Genomic DNA, 21,826 nt, shown 5'->3' on the forward strand with positions numbered 1-21,826 from the left:
TGTGTGGGCTGCAGCGGACTTTTGATTTGCAAAAGTCTGACAGACTTTAGAAATGGAACATGTTTCAAATTTTTCCGACAGAACTCTGCCGGACCCAGTTCCTACTGAGAAATCCGCTTGTGTGTGTGCTAGTCTGACGGACTAAAACCGACACTAGGGCAGCTATTGGCTACTGGCTATGAACTTCCTTATTCTAGTCCAGTCGTACGTCATCACGTTCGAATCCGTCGGACTTTGGTGTGATTGTGTGTGGCCAAGTCCGTTCATTCGGAAAGTCCGTCAGAACTCCATCAGAACTCAGTCGAAAGTCTGTCAGACTTAGTCCCTCGAAAAGTCTGGTCGTGTGTACGCGGCATTAGTGACTTTTATGTATTCTGGCTGTGGTAAGTGCAATGGGTTGTGTTACATTTCTTACTCCATGTTTTCAGCACCAAAACCAACCAATTTACAGTTCAGAAGCTGCAAATAGAGGGATTAATAATTAACAAACTGACCTTTTCACGTTTTGCTTCCTTAGGCCATTTTAATCTTCCAGATGACATGGTTTACTCCATGCCAGTGCAATTCAGAGATGGAAACTGGAAGGTGTATACCCAGGTTGACATTTCTGAGGATGCAAGAGAAATATTGCAACGAGCAGCCTCTGAACTGATTGAGGTAAAGTTCCATTACATTTTGTCTACCTATTTATAAATGCAGAGTTGATGTATAAAAACATAGTATATCAAAGCATATCAAAAGTCTAGTCACTATATACACATAACACGTGTGTGGTAGTACTTGTACCCACAAAATGTGTCTATTGGATATTGTATTTTGTACATTCTGTACTTAGTTAAAAACACAATAATACAAACATAACTGAGTGTCTCAGACACACATAAATATCAAAACAAAGTTTAAAAAAAAAAAATAGCAAAAATAGAATACATTATGACATGCACAGAATATTAGCATAGAATTACCACTTTCCTTGAGCTTATCTTAGAGTATAACTTAATTAAACAGTTGGGAACTAATTAAAGGGGAACTATATTCACCTGCACTCCAGCGCTGCAGTGTTCCGGAGCTCCCTCATCAATCGCTAACATCACTTTAAACCTGGGTGGCTAAATAATAAGGTAAAACAACATATGAATGAGAAGAAGCTGTCCTTTAAAAAATGTAGGGCCAAAGCTTCACTGTCACCATTCAAAAACTACATTACGAAATGCAAGAGTGCAATCAGGAAAACCAAAATAGATTACAAGTAATACATTACTGTGGAGCGTTAAAAGAAAAACGTTTAAAAACAAACATGCCATACTTATCTGCTCTGTGTTTTGCACAGAGTAGCCCTGATCTACTGTACCTCTTCTTGGGTCCCCCATTGGTGCTCCTGGCAACCCCCCTGTGGAGTGCCCACATTTGATAGCAGCTGGAGCCAATGGCGACAACATCAGCACCATTAGCATCTTGGGCCTAGCAGGGAGGCTGATAATAATGAAGAATAAAAAAAAAAACTTTTTACAGATCATTTTTTTCTGGGAAAAACAGTACCAATAACATTTTGGACCAGACAGGGTGGCTGAAAACAAAAAATAAAAGACAAATTCTTCTAAAATGTTGTTTAAAGTGGTTGTGAACTCTTACATATACCAACTGAAGTGACTATCCTCGGGTGATACACCTACAGAGATGAAGGGAAAGACACACGGCTTTCTGCACAGTGTTATACGGAAACACCTGCAGCCGAGGCTATCAATGACCTGCTATGAGCTGGAGGGGGGCAGGACCACCTCCAGGATTGCTTGCTGTCAGCATAGACTGTCAGAAGTGACTTGTGCAAATAGTTGCGGCAGACAAATTGGACACTAAGTGAAACTTTTTGGGGGCCAGTGACACCATTATAGTGATCAGTGCTAATAAAATGCACTGTCACAGTATAAATGACACTGGCGGGGAAGAGGTTAACACCAGGGGCAATCAAAGTTAAGTGTGTCCCTGGGAGGTGCTTACTAACTGTGTGGGGGACCGATACACTGGAGCAAAAGAGAGATCCATGTTTCAGCTTAGCTGAAACACAAGATCTCTCCTTTGCTCCTTGACAGATCAGCAGTCTGCCTTGATTGCATAGGCAGACCGATGCTCCATTTCTCCACTGAATGATCAGGGTGGTTGCAATGGCCGCCGGACTCGCTGATTGACTCCAATCACAGTGGGAGCAGCACTCCAGTGGTGCCAGCCCACGCCCTATCCCATATGTACAAAATGACGTATAGGTACGTGATGCCCTGCAGCTGTATGGTATGGTATGGTGGGAGCGATCCGGAAGCAGTTAAGCAAGTGCAAAACATTACAAATGCATATGGACTTGACTAATTGTAGTAAAGAGCAAACAAATTTACAGTGAATATTAGGACAGGCAAAGAGGTATGAGGGAGCGCCACAAAACTCATCAGGAACTGAAAATACTGGTAGATCAAATTCATTTTGGTGAAAACTGCTAAAAGATAACAAATATTCTTATAAGGAAAATCTTTAGGTTCTGTTTGAAATTAAGATTCACAAACATTTAGTTTAGCTGTATATTTCTGGCTCTAGGAGCAGGGCTTTTTCTTCATTGAGAACATGGGGGAACACAGTTCCTCTACCTGCGGCCACCTCCAGCATTAAATGTATGTAATGGCAAGGGGTGCTGGGGTGTACGGGAGAGTCTGTTGGTGCTGGCTGCTTGGGATCAGAGGGCACTCCTTCATGTTTTCATATATCCCCTCCCTAAATCACAGCTGAAGTGGGTCAAACTAACGATACAAGGAACCTTTTTAAACACAGACATCTCCCAGCTCAGTCCCATGCTGCCATGCAGACCGAATGAACCTCCACTAGACTACAGCTTGGACTCCATATACATCAGACCATAAGCCTGGTGTGAGCATTTATGGAGTATATTTTTTTTCTTGATCTTGTGTGACCTGTCTGGTCTTTTGCATACCATCCTCCACCCCTTTCTCCCTGCCACTGCTATATCAGATATCCACAAGCAACTTATGCCTCAGCTTTGGCTTCCCTGTAGTGCATCCAGAATTGGGGTGGATGCAAACAAAGTGCCCTTTTTGGCTGGTCCTGTCCTTGGGTCCGCTGTTTTCTTTCCTCCATGCGGCTGGATGTGGGTGACATTTGGCAGCAAAGTTTTCCCTGTGCTTTTAATTAGGATGCAATACAGATTACTTGTATTAAATGCGGAAATCACTAGTCCCTGAAGAAGAGGTGTATTATTACAAATTTGAAACGCGTTGGGAATTCTCTGTCTTATCTACATATCGACAGAGTCCAGTGGTTGTTTGTATAATGTTCTGCTATTGCACCGCAGCTGTACATGCATCCAATTTTGATTTTATCATGCTATATTTCATGATTTCAACTTTACAAATAAAATATGAATATATTTTCAACACTGTGTAATTACTAAGGAGTTTCTGCCTTTCAAAGTCCCATAGAGGAATCTTTATTGTTGCTGGTGGGGGTATTTTGTTGTGGAGGGGTCTATCGTTGATGGGGAGGGGTCTATTGTTGGGAGATCTATTTTACACTACAAAATGATACTTGGTTTTATATTCCCTAAAAGGGTTGGTACTGGGAGTTGAGAAGGGGCAGAACCAAGGGATGGTGCTCAGAGGTGGGTAGAGATGTGGGGTGACTCTGCAGGGAGGAGTACCTGCAAATATTTTCTGAGACAAAAGCCCTAGTTAGAAAGTAAATGTTTTTTCACTATATTGATATGTAATGAGCATTTAATTTGTTTTCTGTTTACAAAAAGTTTATAAATGTTAAAAACAAGCCTTTTAGACTAAAAACATAAGTCAAGGCAGTCATTAACTGTTCAATAAAAATAATGACGCAAATTAGTAGCGTGTTATGCAACTGGGGCCAGTTGGAGGTCTGTTTGTCAGACCCAAATCACTTTAACTAGGCATTAAAATCAATGTGAGTGACAGGTCTGATGGGTGTATAACAGAAATAACCACTGATTAGTATTTCTTTTGATTATTTGTATTCAGCTCTTTTTTGTGTAGTTATTCACTCAGGGGATCTCTCAATAATGCGTGCTATTACACTGTATCTTAGTAAGTGCTTTAAAATGGGAAAAAAAGTTATGGTTAAAAAGTTACCCTTCCAGCCATGCAATTTATTTCTTACTTTTTCATGTTAGTTTGTCTGTAATAGAACTTCCACCTGCAGGAGACTGAGTATACAACATTCAAAACCTAATTCAATTACAAATGATGCTACTTCTACAGATTTGCGAACATGAAACTTTACATAAAATGTTTCTTTTATTTCCCAGTATGCACTGATCAGCCATAACTTTATGACCACTTACAGGTTAAAAGAAAGGGGGGGGGGGGCTTTAACGGCTTAAGGACTGCCTCACGCCGATATATGTTGGCAGAATGGCACAGCTGGGCACAATCACGTACCTGTACGCCAAGCTGCGGCGCGCTCCCAATCCGGTCCTGAGCTCCGTGACCGTGGCTGCGGGACCAGTGGACCCAATCGCCGCTGGTGTCCCGCGATCGGGTCACAGAGCTGAAGAACGAAGAGAGGTCTGTGTAAACAAACCTCTTCCTGTGCTTCCTAGTCTGGCTGCCACCGATCGTCTGTTCCCTTTTATAGGGAAAGACGATCAGTGACGTCACATGCCAGGCCACGCCCCCCTACAATAAAGAAACACATAACCACTAGGGGGCAGTGTAGTTGTTATGTATGACGTTATCTCCTTCACTGCCAGTGTCATTTACACAGGAATCAGTGCATTTAAATAGCACTGATTGCTGTATAAGTGACAATGGTCCCAAAAATGTGTCAAAAATGTCCGATGTGTCTGCCATAATGTCGCAGTCACAATAAAAAAATCGCTGATCGCCGCCATTATTAGTAAAAAAAAAATATTAATAAAAATGCTATAAAACTATCCCCTATTTTGTAAATGCTATAACTTTTGTGCAAACCAATCAATAATCGCTAATTGCTTTTTTTATTTTTAACCAAAAATATATAGAAGAATACGTATCGGCCTAAACTGAGGAAAAAAAATGTTTTTTTATATATTTTTGGGGGATATTTATAATAGCAAAAAGTAAAAAATATTGAATTTTTTTCAAAATTGTCCCTCTATTTATGTTTATAGCCCAAAAAATAAGAACCGCAGAGGTGATCAAATACCACCAAAAGAAAGGTCTATTTGTGGGAAAAAAAGGACGCCAATTTTGTTTGGGAGGCACGTTGCATGACCACGCAATTGTCAGTTAAAGCGAAGCTGTGACGAATCGCAAAAAGGGGCCTGGTCCTTTGGCTGCAAATTGGTCTGGGGCTTAAGTGGTTAAATTAGGTGAGTACACATGGCTAGAAGATGAGTAGATATCAAAAACATGTTTTTATTGGTGACACAAGGAACATGGCAAAATGACACGATACATGTAGCAATGAATTGTCACATATTACAGACCGTATATAGAAACAAACATTGGTAGCAACTGTGTATGGAACGAATCCTGGATGTAGTAAAAACACTTAAAATTACATGGTAGATTGAGAACTCAAGATAATGTATTGAGCAGGGGTGTCTGCATGAGAATAAGTGCATCCAAATTAGTCCAACGTGTTTCGTGGATAATACCACTCTTCAGGGGCGGGTGCACGCAAATCTTTAAAAAACAAAACATGAATAGACCAGTATGATCCAATGTTGTACCCCTCAACAGGGAGGATATGTACAAAAAGAAAGGGAGAGAGTTACTCATTACAATGTAAGTACTCATAGGTATAAGTCTTTTTATCTCTGATCTGCTCATTCCTCTTCACACACTATTTTCCTTTCCACTCATTTGTTCACCTGCACTTTGGTTTTGGGCTCTAGCAACTTCCCACAATATAGAGTATTTACAGTATACCCAATAAATATGTTTAGATATGAAGCCCACTCACACCACTATCTGGATCTTTGTCCTTCGTTTTCTTGGGGATCATGTTTATGCACCCGATCCCTCTTCTGCCGGTCCCTTCCACAGCTCCCGGTAGAGACAATTTGGACAGCCTCTGACTCCTCGTCCCCCATTTTCCAGACTTATTACAATGTAAGTACTGATAGGGATGAGTAACTCTCTCCCTTTCCTTTTGTACATATCCTCCCCATTGAGGGGTACAACATTGGATCATACTGGTCTACTCATGTTTTAAGTGTTTTTACTACATCCAGGATTCGTTCCACACCACACAGTGGTTTGCTGGTTGCTACCAATGTTTGTTTCTATAAACGGTCTGTAATATGTGATTGACAATTGTATTCATTGCTGCATGTATCATGTCATTTTGCCATGTTCCTTGTGTCACCAATAAAAACATGTTTTTGATATCTACTCATTCTCTAGCTATGTGTACTCACCTCATTTAAAGTCCCAAAGCCCCCTCCCTTTCTTTTCCCAGATTTAGGGATGGAGACATGTGATCCATTTGTCTCGTTTAAAGTCCCAAACTCCCCCTTTATAGTTCACTCACAGGTTAAGTGAATTACATTGATTATCTTGTTACAATGGCATCTTAAAGTCAGTGGGATATATATATGTTTTAAATCAAGTAGAAGTTTATTGAAAACCAACAATCCAACAAAGACTACCTGTACCATCCAAAAAGACTACAAAACTATGTTGTAATATATACCAATACATGTACTTGAGCACATTATTACAAGAGTTATCATCACATGAGGAGAGCAGGCTCCTGCTGCACATTCCCTTTGTCCCTCTAATATCAGGCAAGCAGGGAACATAAAGCTTTATATTAGGAATCTGTTGGTCCATGGGGGCCAATCCTGGCACTGCCATCCAGTGGCGTCACTAGGGTTGGTGTCACCTGGTGCAGTAAAATATGGTGTTAGCCCCCAATCATTTTTTTCCTACACAACACTTAAGGAAAGCCAAGACCTGCGTCGCGCATAGTTCGCTGTGGTAAAATGTGGGTGTGGTCAAACTTTACATTGGGAGGGGGCTTAGGAGGCATGGTTAAACAAAATCCAGGTTTTGGTTATGTATGAATGCAAAATAAGTGCCGCACAATCAAAAATACAACATAAAACATAATAAAAGTCCCATAACTAAATAACTCTTATGCCGCGTACACACGATCAGAATTCCGGCCAGAAAAAGACAGATGAGAGCTTTTCATCGGAAAATGCGACCGTGTGTATGCTCCATCGGAATTTAGCTGTCCGAATTTCCCCCAGCCAAAAATTGATAGCATGTTCTCAATTTTCCAGACGGAAAAACGTTCTATCGGTAATTCCGATCGTGTGTATGCAATTTCGACACGCCCAAAATCACGCATGCTTAGATTCAACTACAAGACAGAAGCTACTGGCTATTGAACTTCCTTTTTCTAGTACGACATATGTGTTGTACGTCACCGTGTTATAAACAATCGGAATTAGATGTGACCGTGTGTAGGCAAGACAGCTTAAAGCGGGGTTCCACCCTAAAGTGGAACTTCCGCTGATCGGAACCCTCCCCCCCTCCGGTGTCACAATTGGCACCTTTCAGGGGGGAGGGGGTGGAGATACCTGTCAAAGACAGGTATTTACACCCACTTCCGGGCATAGACTCCCGTGGGAGTCTATGCCTCTTCCTGTCCTGCCGCGCTGTCTGCTGGGACACACATGGGTCCCAGAGACAGCGCGGACAATTCCTATTGCGCTGCGCGACTCGCGCATGCGCAGTAGGGAAGTGAAGCCGATTCGCTTTACTTCCTGATTCCCTCACCTAGAATGGTGGCGGCAGCAGCCGAGAGCCGATCGATCGGCCTCGGCTGCCGGCATCGCTGGAACCCGGGACAGGTGAGTGTCCATTTATTAAAAGTCAGCAGCTACAGCTGCTGGCTTTTAATATTTTTTTTGTAGGTGGAATCCCTCTTTAAGCCGAATTCCGTCGGGAAAACCATCAGAGCTTTTTCCAATGAGAATTCCGATCGTGTGTACGCGGCATTAGGCTCGGTTCACACTGAGGCGACCTGTTAGGCGACTTAGCCGCCTGACAAGTCGAACTCCATACAGTGCGATGAAATCGTTCTAGTTGGAGCGACTCAAGGTTCCTGTACCTTTTTGGAGCAACTTCAGTCGATTTGCATTGCCTTCTATTACAGAAGTCGTTTACAAGCCGCGCTGAAGTTGCGCTGTATGAGGCAGCTTCAAAGCCGTGCGCCTTTGAAGCCGCCCCAGTGTGAACGTATGGTATCAACAGTGTAACAGTCCCAAAGTCAGGATTCCAACATAGTCAAAAAGGCCTTAATGAACTACTCATATTTTAGTTATAGTTTAGTCTAGTAACATATCCAATACATTTTAGTCGCATAAAATCATTTTAGTCCACTAAAATTGAATGTGTTTAATTAAATTGTAATGAACTATTTAAAGTGGTTGTAAACCCTTACAACACACTTTGATCTACAGGTAAGCCTAGATTAAAGCTTACCTGTAGGTCCAAGAAATATCTCCTAAACCTACACGGTTTAGGAGATATTTGCTGAAAGACAGGCACCGCTGTCTACGGCGCATGCGCCGTAGATAGTGGCACGCAGGCACACTGAGCGCGGCACTGTCAACGGCGAATATGCAGCACGTGGCGGCTCCCGTGCGCATGCGCGGGAGTGACATCATCGCGGCTTCGCCGAATGACAGCGGCGGAGCAGCGAGACCCACAGTGAAGATGGATGCGCCGGATTACAGGGGACAGCGGTGACATCGCTGGCTCCTGTGTCAGGTAAGTGACACATAATGGACTACTATGCGATGCATAGTAGTCCATTATGCTTTACCTTTGCAGGGAATGAAAGAGGAAGTAAACTCATAGTGCTTTCTGCCACAATTTTATTAAAAACTCAATCAAGGGATTAAGAACACTCACATAAATCTGTGAAAAACAAGCATATGTACAGCTCACCACACTAGTACTAAGGTAAATAATAACGTCACTGGTAACGACCTCTCTCACCCAATCAGTGGGTAATAGTAGAGTTTCTGCAATTAGTATTTAATTGTCGGTGAAGTTTAAGTTTGAATATCTGATCTGCCTCACAACAGTGCCATTGCTATGGGGGTGTGGACTGCACCCAGGTGACACTCGCCAAAGGGGTGTCTGTCTACACCTGGGCTGCGGATTATTATATATAATTAATATAGCTGTGTAGAGCAGCAAAAACCAACCTCATCATCAAGCCACCAGCAACCCCCCCCCCAACACACCAGAACAGGGTGACAGAGTCGGATCACAAACAGGTCTCTTATCCCACCAGCTCTGAGTGGCTCAGGTGTCAACCCACCCATCCCAACACCTCGGCTTGGGCAGTGGAGGACAGGGCAGGACATCCTCTCATCGCAAGCCGTAACCCCCCCCTTACCGCACCAGCTCAGGGCTCAGGCACTCAGAACACCAGAGAATAGATAGTGACATAAGCTCAGGGGCAGCAACGCAGGAGTGAGAGACTGAGAGAGGAGGAGAAAAACACAGGCCAGGTTCGGCAATGGCGTTGGAGGTGTGTTAAGTCTGAAAAAAATAAAATAAATACCTAAGGAAGCCAGAGCTTTCGTCACCCTTGGGATTGTGTCACCCCTCTAGCAATGCCACTGTTGCCAACCAACTTCCCCACATCTTTTCAAATGTATACAAGTTACCTCTCTGTTTATAAATTAGCTTTTCATATCTAAAGTCCCATACACACTATCAGATTTTCTGCTGATTTTTGTCTTCAGATTTACCAAAACCATGTAGTGCAAGGGCCTGCCTGATTGCATACAAATTGAAACTCCTAAGGTTTGACATCATATTATATGGTTTTGGTAAATCTGAAGGAAAAAATCTGCAGAAAATCTGATAGTGTGTACAGGGCTTAAGGGTAGTGGCCATCTGATCGATCCACATCTGCATTTAGGGTATCGCTTGCGCAATCCAGTGCATCAACACCAGTTTGTGGGCCTGAAAGAGAGCTATACTGACAGCGTCTCAAATATACGCATTCTGTATCACTTCCTCCAGCACACCTAGAAGGCAGCACTTGGGATCTAGGGATACATCTACATGGAATGTATTATTAATGGTCCTTACTATAGAGTACCAATATCTGTGAAGTTTTGGGCAACGTCACAATAAATATATAAGATCTCCTTTTTCTCTACAACATTTTGGGCAGGCAGAATCCAGGCATAAGCCCATAATATGCATTCTATAGGGAGTGCAGTGTACTCTTAATAGTATGTAAAGTTGTTATAATCTGTGTGACACGTTGAGAGAACAGACACGAACCGCCTCCAAGGCGTCTTTCCACTGGTCCCCTGAAATGTCTCCCACATCTTTTTCCCAGACTGTCATAGTAGTATTAGGAAACTGTTCCAAGTAATCGGCTAAAAGCATGGCATAGCACCTGGATATTAAACCTTTTTTGGAGGGGGAACTTTGCATCATACTAAAGATTGGGGTTGGAGACATAACCGCATTCACTAATGACTGTTGGGCTTTAATTGCGTGCTGCAATTGAAGGTAATAAAAATGCATAGTATGGTGGGACATTATACCTGCTTTGCAGAAGCTTGCTATTTTCGAATATATGCCTAGGGTGGGTCACATCCAATTTCCTCCAGTTTGGCAGCATGTTGCAATTTATTTAATTCTGAGTATAATTGATTGTACCACATAGGGCTGTACATTGTGTATCCTAAAACATGTTGAAGTTGTATCGCCTTCACCCAATTTTTATGCATTAGTCTGTATGTTGCATACAGTCTGTGTAGAAAAAGGCTTAGAAAAAAGTTGGGCTTCCAGCCCCTCTGGGAGAGAGTTCCACAAAAACGGAGCATTACATATAAAGTAGAGTCTCTAATCTCCTCCCCGCTATGGGTCTCATACCATCCCCCCATTAGAAGCTGTAGTTAAAGTGGTTGTATACTCTTTTTTTTTACTTTTACCTACAGGAAAGCCTATAATAAGGCTTACCTGTAGGTAAAAAAAAAATATCTCCTAAACCTGTACGGTTTAGGAGATATTCCCCTCGGTATGCGCCGCTGACTGCAGCGACGCATGCGCACAAGGGGATTCTCGGCTGAAAGTCCGGCAGTGGCCGACCGGCTGGGATGAAATCTCCCGCGCATGCTATAGTGATGATATCGCGGCTCTGGCCACTCACAGCGCCGGAGCCGCGATACCCGGAAGAAACGCTGAGGGAGCATGTCAGCTCCCTCGGCGTGGATCAGGCCAGATGTCGGGGCCTCGTTCTAAGGTAAGTATTTCATAATGAGCTAGTATGCCGTGCATACTAGCTCATTATGCCTTTTGCTTTGCAGGTGGTAAAAAAAAAAAAAACATTAGCGGGTTTACTACTGCTTTAAGAGACCAAATAGTACAGCCAAGGGTTTGGAAAGGCTATTCCACACCTGTGTTTCGCCCTTTATAATTGTTCCCATATTATCCTAGCGGGAACCCCTTTCCACAGCAAGTAGCGAAGTATGGAGTTCACCACCCGAAAATTTTTAAAGGGACCACCACTGGTGTATTGTGGAGAAAATACAGCAATTGGGGCATCATGATCATCTTGACTGAATTTGCGTTCTACCCGCCATTGAAAGACATTCCCTTTGCTTGCCTAATAAAAAAAACTACACTAGGCAGCATGGTCAGTTTTCTGTCTGTGCTGGGAACTCAGCCTTCTTTCCTCCAATGATTGCACTTATCCTGATAACACCCCCCCCCCCCCCTTTACAGAGACTTTCACTGAAAAGCTCAGTGTGCTTTTGCTTCCCCTCCCACCAGCTCTAATGGAGCTGAGAATGAAGGAAACAGAGGGAATGTGATAATGTGATCAATTAGAAAAAAGAGGGAAAAAAGGTATTTAATATGTTTTTTTTTTCTTATATCTATACACAAATGTTTTGCCTTTCATTTTTATTTTAAGCTGAATGGGTTGTTTTACAAGGCGATCGTTTACAATCATTTTAAAGGGTCTGCTACTGATGGCTTGGTGCTGGATACCACAGAATACCTTGAGAGGTCTAGTGGTGTCCATGCCTTAATGGGTCAGGGCTGTTTTGACTGGAAAAGAGGCTGTTTTGGCAGCAAAAGGGTGACCTACTCAATATTAGATGGGTGGTCATAAATGAATGGCTGATCAGTGTATGTGCCCTGTATATGTGTGTATCTCAATGTTTGAACCATGGTAATTTGTTTCAATCATTTGGTTCTCTTCTATTTTGTTTTTTTTATATTTGTTATCATTCTACTTTAGTTAGTATGGCATTTCAATAAATCTCTGCAATAGAATTGCAAGACAACTCCGGCACTATAGCTCCTCTACAGCTGCCTGTGCTTATAGCAGTGAATGCCTGACTTAACCCCCCTAGCGGTAATCCCGAGTCTGGCTCGGGTTGAGATTTTAATTACAGGAGCGGTAACCCCGAGCCAGACTCGGGATCGCTTCGCTCGATGCAGGGGAGGACACAGGGAGAGTTACTCACCTTGTCCCCTGGATCCAGCGATGTCTGCCGCGCTGTGTGATCGAGCTGTCCTCCGCTCGATTCACAGTGCCGAATGCCGCCGAGCTCCGTTCCCTGCGACGTTACGGGAGCGGAGAACGGCGGCAAATTAAAAAACGTAAAAGTACACAAAACACACACAGCACTGTAATCTTACAGATTACAGTGCTGTATTAAAAAATACACACCCCCTTTGTCCCTAGTGGTCTGTGCAATGCCCTGCATGCACTTTTATATTATAAATACTGTTTTTTTCTGCCTGGAATTTGGAGATTGTCCATAGCAACCAAAAAGTGTCCCTTTTTCAGTGTTTTAGGATTTGATTACATTATTGAATATTTTTTATTATTCTTTATTATATTATAAACTTTATCATACCCGGGATGTCTGCTAGACTCTGGTTTGAACAGATTTAAGAGCGTTATTCCTAAGAATTACAGGACTACAAAATAAAACGCCAGATTTCCATGCAAAATAATTGTACCGCATTCAGCACCTTATTCCAGACTGAAGCATACCGCCAGGGAGGTTAAGGATCATCTGTGCTTGACTGTTAGGAGGATCACTGAACATAAAGTGTAACTAAAGGTAAAACTTTTACTTTTATCTTTAGTTTTGGATAGAGTGAAGAGGGATTAGAACACGTCAGTTTTTATTGCTCTCTGTGACCCCAAAAGGGGAGATTTACCCTCTCTAATTATCCTGTTTACCGTTATCATCGAACGTAAAAGAAAATTCCAGTTTAGTTTGACACCAGAACAGTAATACAGGCAGCCCCCGAGTTACAAACATCTGACTTACATACAAGTCCAACTTGCAAATGGAGGGAGACAACAGGAAGTGAGAGGAAATGTATAGAGGCAGAGCTCCCATGGGTCCCAGTGGGTCCATTGGACCCAGGCAGCACTTTGAAAGGAGCAGCAAATTGAACCACGGCCACCTCTCCTCCTCTTCTCTTCTATTTACTCAGCAAATTGACAACCAAGATTTTTTTTCCAGCAGTTTTGTGTATCATGATGACAACTGCCTACAACCCCCCCCCCCCGCGCTGCTCCGCCTGCCCCTTCACTACCCTAGCCCACCCCTAGCCTGTCTATATACTGCCCTAGCCTCACTATATACTACCCCAGCCTGCCCCTATACTGCCCTAGCCTGTCCATATACTACCCTAGCCTGCCCCCATACTGCCTTAGCCTGTCCATATACTACCCTTGCCTGCCCACATAATACCCTAGTGTGCCCATTTACTACCCTAGCCTGTCCATATACTACCCTAGCCTGCCCCTATACTACAATAGCCTGTCCTTATACTACCCTAGCCTATCTATATATTGCCCTAGCCTACAAATGGTATGTCTTATTATTTTGCACAAGGTGCTGTTGCATGTAAATCTGACTTCCTGATGAATTACATTTTAGTTTTAATTATCATGATATAAAATAATAGATGTGGGGGCCTTTTGGCGGGCGTGATTTTTTTTGGGGCGCAGCATTTCATTCTTGGACTCGAGCAGCGCAATGTCTTCGGCCAGCCCTGTGTAGAAGGGAAATCTTCCAATAGGAACACTAGTTCTGGTGACCCCGGTGACACCCCAACATTCCCTCATTTTGGAGGGTTTTTCTCTTGCTTCCTATTTTTGTCAATGAGTCGGGAAATGAAGGAAAATGTCTTCTATGGGACACAGAAGGCAAAAAAAAACATCAGGGGTTATAACCCTCCTTTACTCTATCCAAAACAAAAATAAAAACATTTTTGTCTTTAGTTACTCTTTAAAGTGGTTGTATACCCTTAAATATACCCTTAAATATACCCACTGAAGTGACTAGCCTCTGGGGATACACAGAGTTGAAACAAATCCTCCTACATACCTTGTACCTGTTTATCTGCAGGAATTCCCTTCTTTACAGCCTTCTTAAACACTTAGATCAAAGGCTATTTCTCAGCTCCAGCAGGTAGGGGGTAGGGATCTGACATCACACACTGCATCGCATGGAAAGAAGAGCTGAGTGTAATCTGAAACCTGAGTAGTGGGAAAAATAGACACCTCTTTCTGCTCATCTCTTAGGAAGGCACCACCTTCTGTGTGATGGGGGGAGCCTGATTTTGAGGGACTGTCTCTGATTTGGATCAAAGTCCCTCTGTCCCTCTTTCCTCCTCATTTGTCCCTCATTTTGGTCTGATCTATATAGTTGTATATAAAATGCACTTTTTATCTTTCAAAAAGTGATTTACAGTGCTAAACCTTTCATACAATTTCTAAATTGCTGCATTTGTAAATTTCAACAGCCAATATAAAGGAATAGTAGCCGTAAAGCAAAAAAGCGCCTGTGGGTTTAACTTTTGTTGTACAATTCTCTATTAAGGGTAGCGTGGCATGGGTGTGTCTTATGCCTATACACGTTTTCTAATCTGTGTTCCCATCTTTAAAGGTTGGGTGGTATATAATGCAGATAGCAGAGGGAACATGGAGGACAGAGAAATTACACTCAGTGCTTTGGATTGAGGCTAATACATACTATAGATTGCTATGTTCTGTTAATTTTTAATTTCAGAGGTTTACAACAACATTAAAGTGGATGTAAACCCTCACATATACCCAGTGAAGTGAACAGCCTCAGATGATACACAGAGATGAAACAAATCTCCCTACAAAAGTTTTACATGTATATCTGCTGTCTTTATTCATGAGCAAGTGCTCTTTGTGTCAGCAGATTTTCTCTTCATAGTTAAGACTGCAGAGAAGCCTGGGCATACAGCCAAGACAACTGATTGGAGGAAAGGCACACCCCCCCTTTCCTCATAGGTAGAGACTTTTATCTCTGTTCCTTGTATAGTTCAGGGCTCTTTTAATCGATTTATAGCATCCTCCCCAACACAAAACAGACTGCTTTTATCACACAGAGAATTTGTCAATATTCATCAGGCTGATAACAGAAGAACGGAGCAAGAGATGGCTATGGGACACAGGGCTTTGAAGAGAGATAACAAAACACTGCAGATATATGTGCCCAGCTTCATGAGTCAGGTTTACATCCACTTTAACCACTTAAGGACCAGGCCTATTTTTTACACTTGATGTTTATAAGTTAAAATCATTTTCTTTTTTTTGCTCCAAAATAACCCAAACATTATATATATATATATATATATATATATATATATATATATATATATATATATATATATATATATATATATATATTTTTTTTTTTTCAGACACTCTAGAGAATAAAATGGAAGCCATTGCATTACTTATGTCACACTGTATTTACACAGCAATCTTACAAATGCAAGTAAAGAAAAAAGTAAAGTTAGCCCAATTTTTTTTTTATTGTGAAAGATAATGTTACGCCAAGTAAATTGATACCCAAAGTGTCACACTTCAAAATTCCGTCTGCTCGTGGAATGGCGACAAACTTTGACACTTAAAAATCTCTATAACGATCGCCTCACAGGTGGTTTGAACATCTATTGAACACTGTTTACACTTGCGTTTGCGTTTGCTTCTGCGCATGGCGGCACGTGGCGTTTGCAATTTTTTTTCTTATTTATTTTACTTTATATTTTTTATTTTTACACTGTCCCTTTAAAAAAATGTTTTTGGATCACTTTTATTCCATTACAAGGAATATAAACATCCCTTATAATAGAAAAAAATGCATGACAGGACCTCTTTAATGTGAGATCTGGGGTCAAAAAGACCTCAGATTTCACATTTACACTTAAATGCAATAAAAAAAATTGTCTCTTTAAGGCCGTTGGACTGAGGTGACGTTTAACGTCGCTTCTGTCATCCAATGGTATTGAGTCAAGTGGAGACCATCATTCCCTCACTCAACTTCCAGGCTTCTCAGGGTTCGCATTGGCTCGTCGCTACCGATGGCTCCTGTAAGCGGGACTCGATGGGGGGGGCACCTCTCCCACCGCCGATAAAAGTGATCTGGCGACTTATCTTTAAGTGGAACGGCTGGTGTTTAAAAACATACTGGGGTTAGGGCAGCTATCTGCTGGTATTTAACTTCTAAGTACTGACGTATAACAACGGCGGGCGGTGCGGCATGCACCGATCACATCAGCGTCTGCAAATATAGTAAATATCTCCTAAACTGTGCAAATTTAGAAGATATTTACAGTACCTACAGGTAAGCCTTACTATAGGCTTACCTGTAGGTACAATAAAAAAAAAAGGAAAACTTTACTTCCTCTTTAAGCACTAGGTATGAGCTGAACATCTCTGAGTTTGGTACGAGTAGGGTTTGGCGCACTTCAAGGGAATTTGGATGCCGAACCCAAACTTTACTGAAATCAATGAGAACCGAATCTGTCAAATCAAAAATGACCATTTTCTGGGCTAATAGGTAAAGGGTTGTAAAAAATCACCGATGGATGAGCCCTGCTCTGTGTAAAAGGAACCAGTACAAACATTTTTTTTTTTTGAAGGTTAAATTCAGCCAGTAACAGTGATTTTTTTTTTTTAATAGTACTGATATTTACAAAGGAAAAAAGAGTTTTCAATGTACAAAGGAAAAAAATGTGTAAGGTCTCCCAGTAAGCGTATACTAGATCCTTCTGGTCTCAAAAAAGCAAAGTATGTGATGTCCCCCTAAAAATCTATACCAAACCCTTAATCTGAGCATGCATTCTGTCCGGCCACCCCCTTTGATGAACCATACTAGACCACATGCCCCCCCCCCCCCTCCGACAAAGAACCTTGTTTTTGATGAAGAGTTTTTTCCCCACAACCCTGGCCTAGTGGTTGTGGGATTTGCGGGCTTAACAATGAGGAGGCACCCAGATAACCCCCCCCCATGTGAATGAGTATAGGCACATAGTGCAAAGTCCAAGGCTAGATTCACACAGTGCGATTATGTGGTACAACTCGGTTGTGTTTTGGATGTGGTTTGTATTTGTGTTTGTATTATGGGACCAAAATCACACTGGAATCGCAACAAAGTAGGACAGGACCCTTTTTCAAAATAACACTTTGCTGTGTTGCATTGGTGTCTAAACGGGCACAACTGAAAGCAATGTGACTTCCTTCATCATGCAATTTTGTGCAACTCAAATCGCATGTGAAATCGCACTAGTGTGAACAAGGTCTTAATATATGTATTTTTAATTATATTATTATTATACAGGATTTATATACAACCAACAGTTTGTGCAACGCTTTACAACATGAGGGCAGACAGTACAATTACAATACAATTCAAATGATACAAAAGGCAATAACTGTGGGGAATGTGCTGATTGAGATAGTGGAAATACAGTTGTGGAGGTGGGATACATACTGTATATATAGCTTTTTTACTCAGAGAATAGGTACAACTCAACCATGTCCCCAACTTTCCTTGAGTGGAGCCAAATTGCTCTAAGAGTGGGAGGGTCTTAAAGGGGCAATAAATACGAGGAGTGTTCTACATACAGTAGAGAGGAGTGTTCTACATACAGTAGAGAATATAGAGTTCAAGAGTGTGCTACTTACAGAGGGCACAGTTTAGGAATGTGTTTTGTACAGAGTGCAGGGTTCAGAAGTGCACTACGTACAGAGTGCAGGGTTCAGGAATGCGCTTTGTACAGAGTGTATGGTTCAGGAACATGCTATGTACCGAGTGCAGGGATCAGGAATGCTCTTTGTACATAGTGCAAAGTTCAGGAGTGCTATACATAGAGAGTGCAGGGTTCAGGAGTGCACTCCATACAGAGTTCAGAGTTCAGAAATGTGCTCCGTGAAGAGTTCAGGAATGCGCTCTATATACAGTGCAGGATTCAGGGGTGCACTGTGTACAGAGTGCAGGGTTCAGGGGTGCACTACATACAGAGTACAGGGTTCAGGAGTTCATTGTGTACAGAGTGCAGGGTTCAGGAGCGCATATCTCACTGGCCACTCACTTTAAACCAAAAATTACGTCCCCTTTTCCCCCCAAATCTGCCCCCTCTTACAAAATTCTCCTCCCAGCCCCAAATCCCCTTCAATGACAGGAATGTCATCCAAATTATAGAACAAGCCTCCCTATCCCCATCCAGTGTAAATCCCCTTCTCCTGCCATCACAACCCCCTCCAATTCCCCAAGCTATACAAATGCTGCCATACATTTTCTTTACACCCCCACCCCCAATTTACTTTCCAGACACAGGCCTCAGAACATCTCCCGCAAAACAACGAGCTATGCTGTATCTATCTCCAAGGTTCTTTCTTGTGGTCTGTTGTGAGATAGGTTAGAGCCAAGGAGGAACCTAGTGAAAGATTCTGCTATCATTAGAGTGTGCCCAGGCACACCCTATGAACATGCCTATGACTGTTCATTTGAAGCGCTAGTTGGCCAGTTTTGTCTTGTAAGCCCCATAGAAATCTCTCACCATATCTTGACAAATTTTGGGCTGGCCTGTTTGACCTATTGTTCATTATAATTTGTGTGGCTAAAGTATGTAATTAAATTAAACCCAGTGTGTGAAAAAATAAATAAATCTGTGAGCTTTCTTAAACTAGGAATTAATCCTGGGGCTCAAAAGGTTTACAAAGTAAAACAGACAAGCATGTCAAACAACAATATGGATTTTATACTTAAAAGTCAATGTTGCAAACACTTTTTTGACATTTACAGTAACTGCTTGTGTACCAACCTCCACTTCCCTTTCTCAGACGTTACATAGTTACATAGTTAGTCAGGTTGAAAAAAGACACAAGTCCATCCAGTTCAACCTTAACGTCTGTTTCCATTGTTATAATACATTAACAGGCTTCTTTCGATAGCATTTAATAACTGCTGGGCATTTTATGTCTCACTATATAAATGAGAAAAGGTACAAAATTTTGAAAAAAAAAGTTACTTACTCTTTGTTAAAATAAAAATGCCAAAACAATGCAACCCCCAAAATGACCCCTTTCTGGAAGGTAGACACACCAAGGCGATCTAATTTTTTGACACAATTCTGTTGAAATTAAGAAACACGCTGGTATTGAGGAGGTAAAAAAAAAAAAAAACATTGAGCTTTGCCAAGATCTGCTCTGATAGCAAAAATAGTTGAGATTTCTGTGCCACTGTTTTGAAATTTGAAAATTTCCCCACAATGCCTACAGCTACAGAGGTGACTAAGGGCTTGTTTTAAAGTACTTTTAATGGTTGTTTAGAATTTTTAAATCTTAGTGTGCATAATCTGGGCATAGGTTCACTATAAGTATTTAGCTGCAAATTTATGTAAAGTGGTGTAGCCTTATTCAGTGGAGAACAGTTTCAGCTTCATTCACATAAATTCTTAAACTGGCTGGGGACCACAAAGGAATAACATCACATGAAAACCAGAAATCACCAGTATGACATTGTTAATATAGTGTATATATTATACAGTAGAGATAACAGACATGTATAACATCATACACTTAGTGGCAAACTTCTTTGTAACAGCAATATACAGTACAGGGATAAAAGCTAGCATATGTTATTTATTAAGTCTTTGTGTTAGTGTCAGTTCAGTTGATGTTCCAGGAACACCAGTCATAAAGTAATTAAAAGTGTTTTGTTGTACAATTGATTTTATTTCAGGAGAAACATATTGCTTTTGGGATACCACAAGCTGAACAAGCCACAAAAAAAGAGGAACAAATTATCGAACAAGAAGAACTAACTATAAAAGGGGACACTCAAGAAAATGGAATTACTGGTATTTAAATTGGGTTTTGTTCTGATGAGTTAAAATATATAGATCTGTGTGACATAATGATTTGATATTGTGGGTGGAAACTGTTTATATCCCAACTAAACTTATTAAGAACTCTGGCTACAATTTATAGAACCATGTGTAGCTCTAGCCTCTCTGGGGCCGCTGGTTTTAACTTGTTCTGCCCAAAACAGTACACCAGCCACCCAAACAACAGTCCAATTACTCTGGCTCCAATAAACAGTTTAGGTGTTGTATTTTTTTTTTATTGTTGATAAAACTTGTACCCGGGAGGAGTTAGGGCATTGGATGCTCCAAAACGGGGACCTTTTGGCTGTGAAAGGACTATCTCCTCTATAAGTAACTGTGCTGTGCATATTGGACAGTGTACCTCCTCCCAGCTGGGGACCATAAGGCAAGTCTTTTGGCATCTGGTTACCCTGCACCACTGCACAACCCAGTGCAATCTTGGGAACATTGCACAGTACAGGAGGGCTTGTTTCACAAAACTCAGGCCAGAGTCCTGCTGAGGACAGGGAATAGGCAATATCTGGGACCCTAAAAGAGCTATATCTGGCGTCTGGCACTTTTATCCCAAAAAGCACACAGTCAGCAGGAATCCATTTAGGGTCATTACTCACAAGACCCCAGGACAGCTGCCATCTTACAGCCTCTTCCAGGCACAATCCAGTTAAAGAGACAGTCCTTCTCTAGAGCAGATACATTTGGTGAAGTCCTGCAGTCAGTTCTAGATCACTTCTAGGTCACAGCTTTGCCACTGCTGAGACCTGAGACCTCACATATCCCCACTAAGGATCTCTCCTTAGTGGGGAAAACAATTTTTCAATCTAGCCAAACACTGGGGAAGTGTGCCCAGACACACTTGGCATCAAAGTGTCCCTGGAAGAGGTGTAGAGTCATTGCTGGCACCCAGAAAGAGCAGAGTTTGGAGGTGGCGCATGTGCAGAGAAGGTGGAGAATTGGCAGGCTAGTGGTGGCACATGTGCAGAGAAGGTGGAAAATTGGCAGGCCAGAGAGAGCACACGTGGAGCCATACAATTCACAATTGCGCACGTAAGGTTCTTTGGCTATTGGGTTGTAATGGCTACAAAAAGCGCTACTGTTTGGGGGTACCCAGACTGTCTGGCAGAGCTACAAGGGAAGGTTCCCACTAACACATGTGTGCGCTTAGCACACAAGGGATGCATGGCTCTGGGTACTGTGAAGGGATCTAAGCACATTGCGATAGTCTGTGGGCTTTGTTGTAGGGCAACAGTGAATGTAAAGGCCTGGAGTCATTGCAGCCATTGCAGAGAGGCTCTGTTTGATCTAGTGCCCAGTGACCTCCCACCTAGTGTCCTGATGGTCGATTGGGACACAGGCTACTATGCTGAAGCACTTGAGTTCACCAGACCAGATACAATGAGGTGAGAGACTCTCCATGCATCCACCAACACCCAACGGGAAAGCACTTACTTTGCGAGGAGTCACTCGGAAGGAGGAGGCGTTGTCTTCACCTGCCCAATGCAGAGACATGGCATCTTGTGTTTTATTGGAGAAGCCAGAGTCTTCTGTCATCCCCACTGTCAGTACTGTACCAGAGAGGCCAGGTACTACTG

General features: G+C 42.1%; 1 protein-coding gene across 2 annotated transcripts in view; it reads left to right on the forward strand.

Annotated features, from left to right (window-relative positions):
* Positions 1-21,826, forward strand: part of MDH1B (malate dehydrogenase 1B) — a 75,452-nt gene that overhangs the window by 40,834 nt on the left and 12,792 nt on the right. For both annotated transcript variants that reach the window (XM_077448505.1, XM_077448506.1), the window contains 2 exons: positions 518-657; positions 20,093-20,210. In XM_077448505.1, the coding sequence (XP_077304631.1) occupies positions 518-657; positions 20,093-20,210 (258 nt within the window). The remainder of the gene's footprint in view (positions 1-517; positions 658-20,092; positions 20,211-21,826) is intronic.

This window comes from Lithobates pipiens, unplaced genomic scaffold, assembly GCF_037356315.1.
Source record: "Lithobates pipiens isolate NorthernLeopardFrog02 unplaced genomic scaffold, aLitPip1_a1.2 Scaffold_22, whole genome shotgun sequence".
NCBI lineage: Eukaryota > Metazoa > Chordata > Amphibia > Anura > Ranidae > Lithobates > Lithobates pipiens.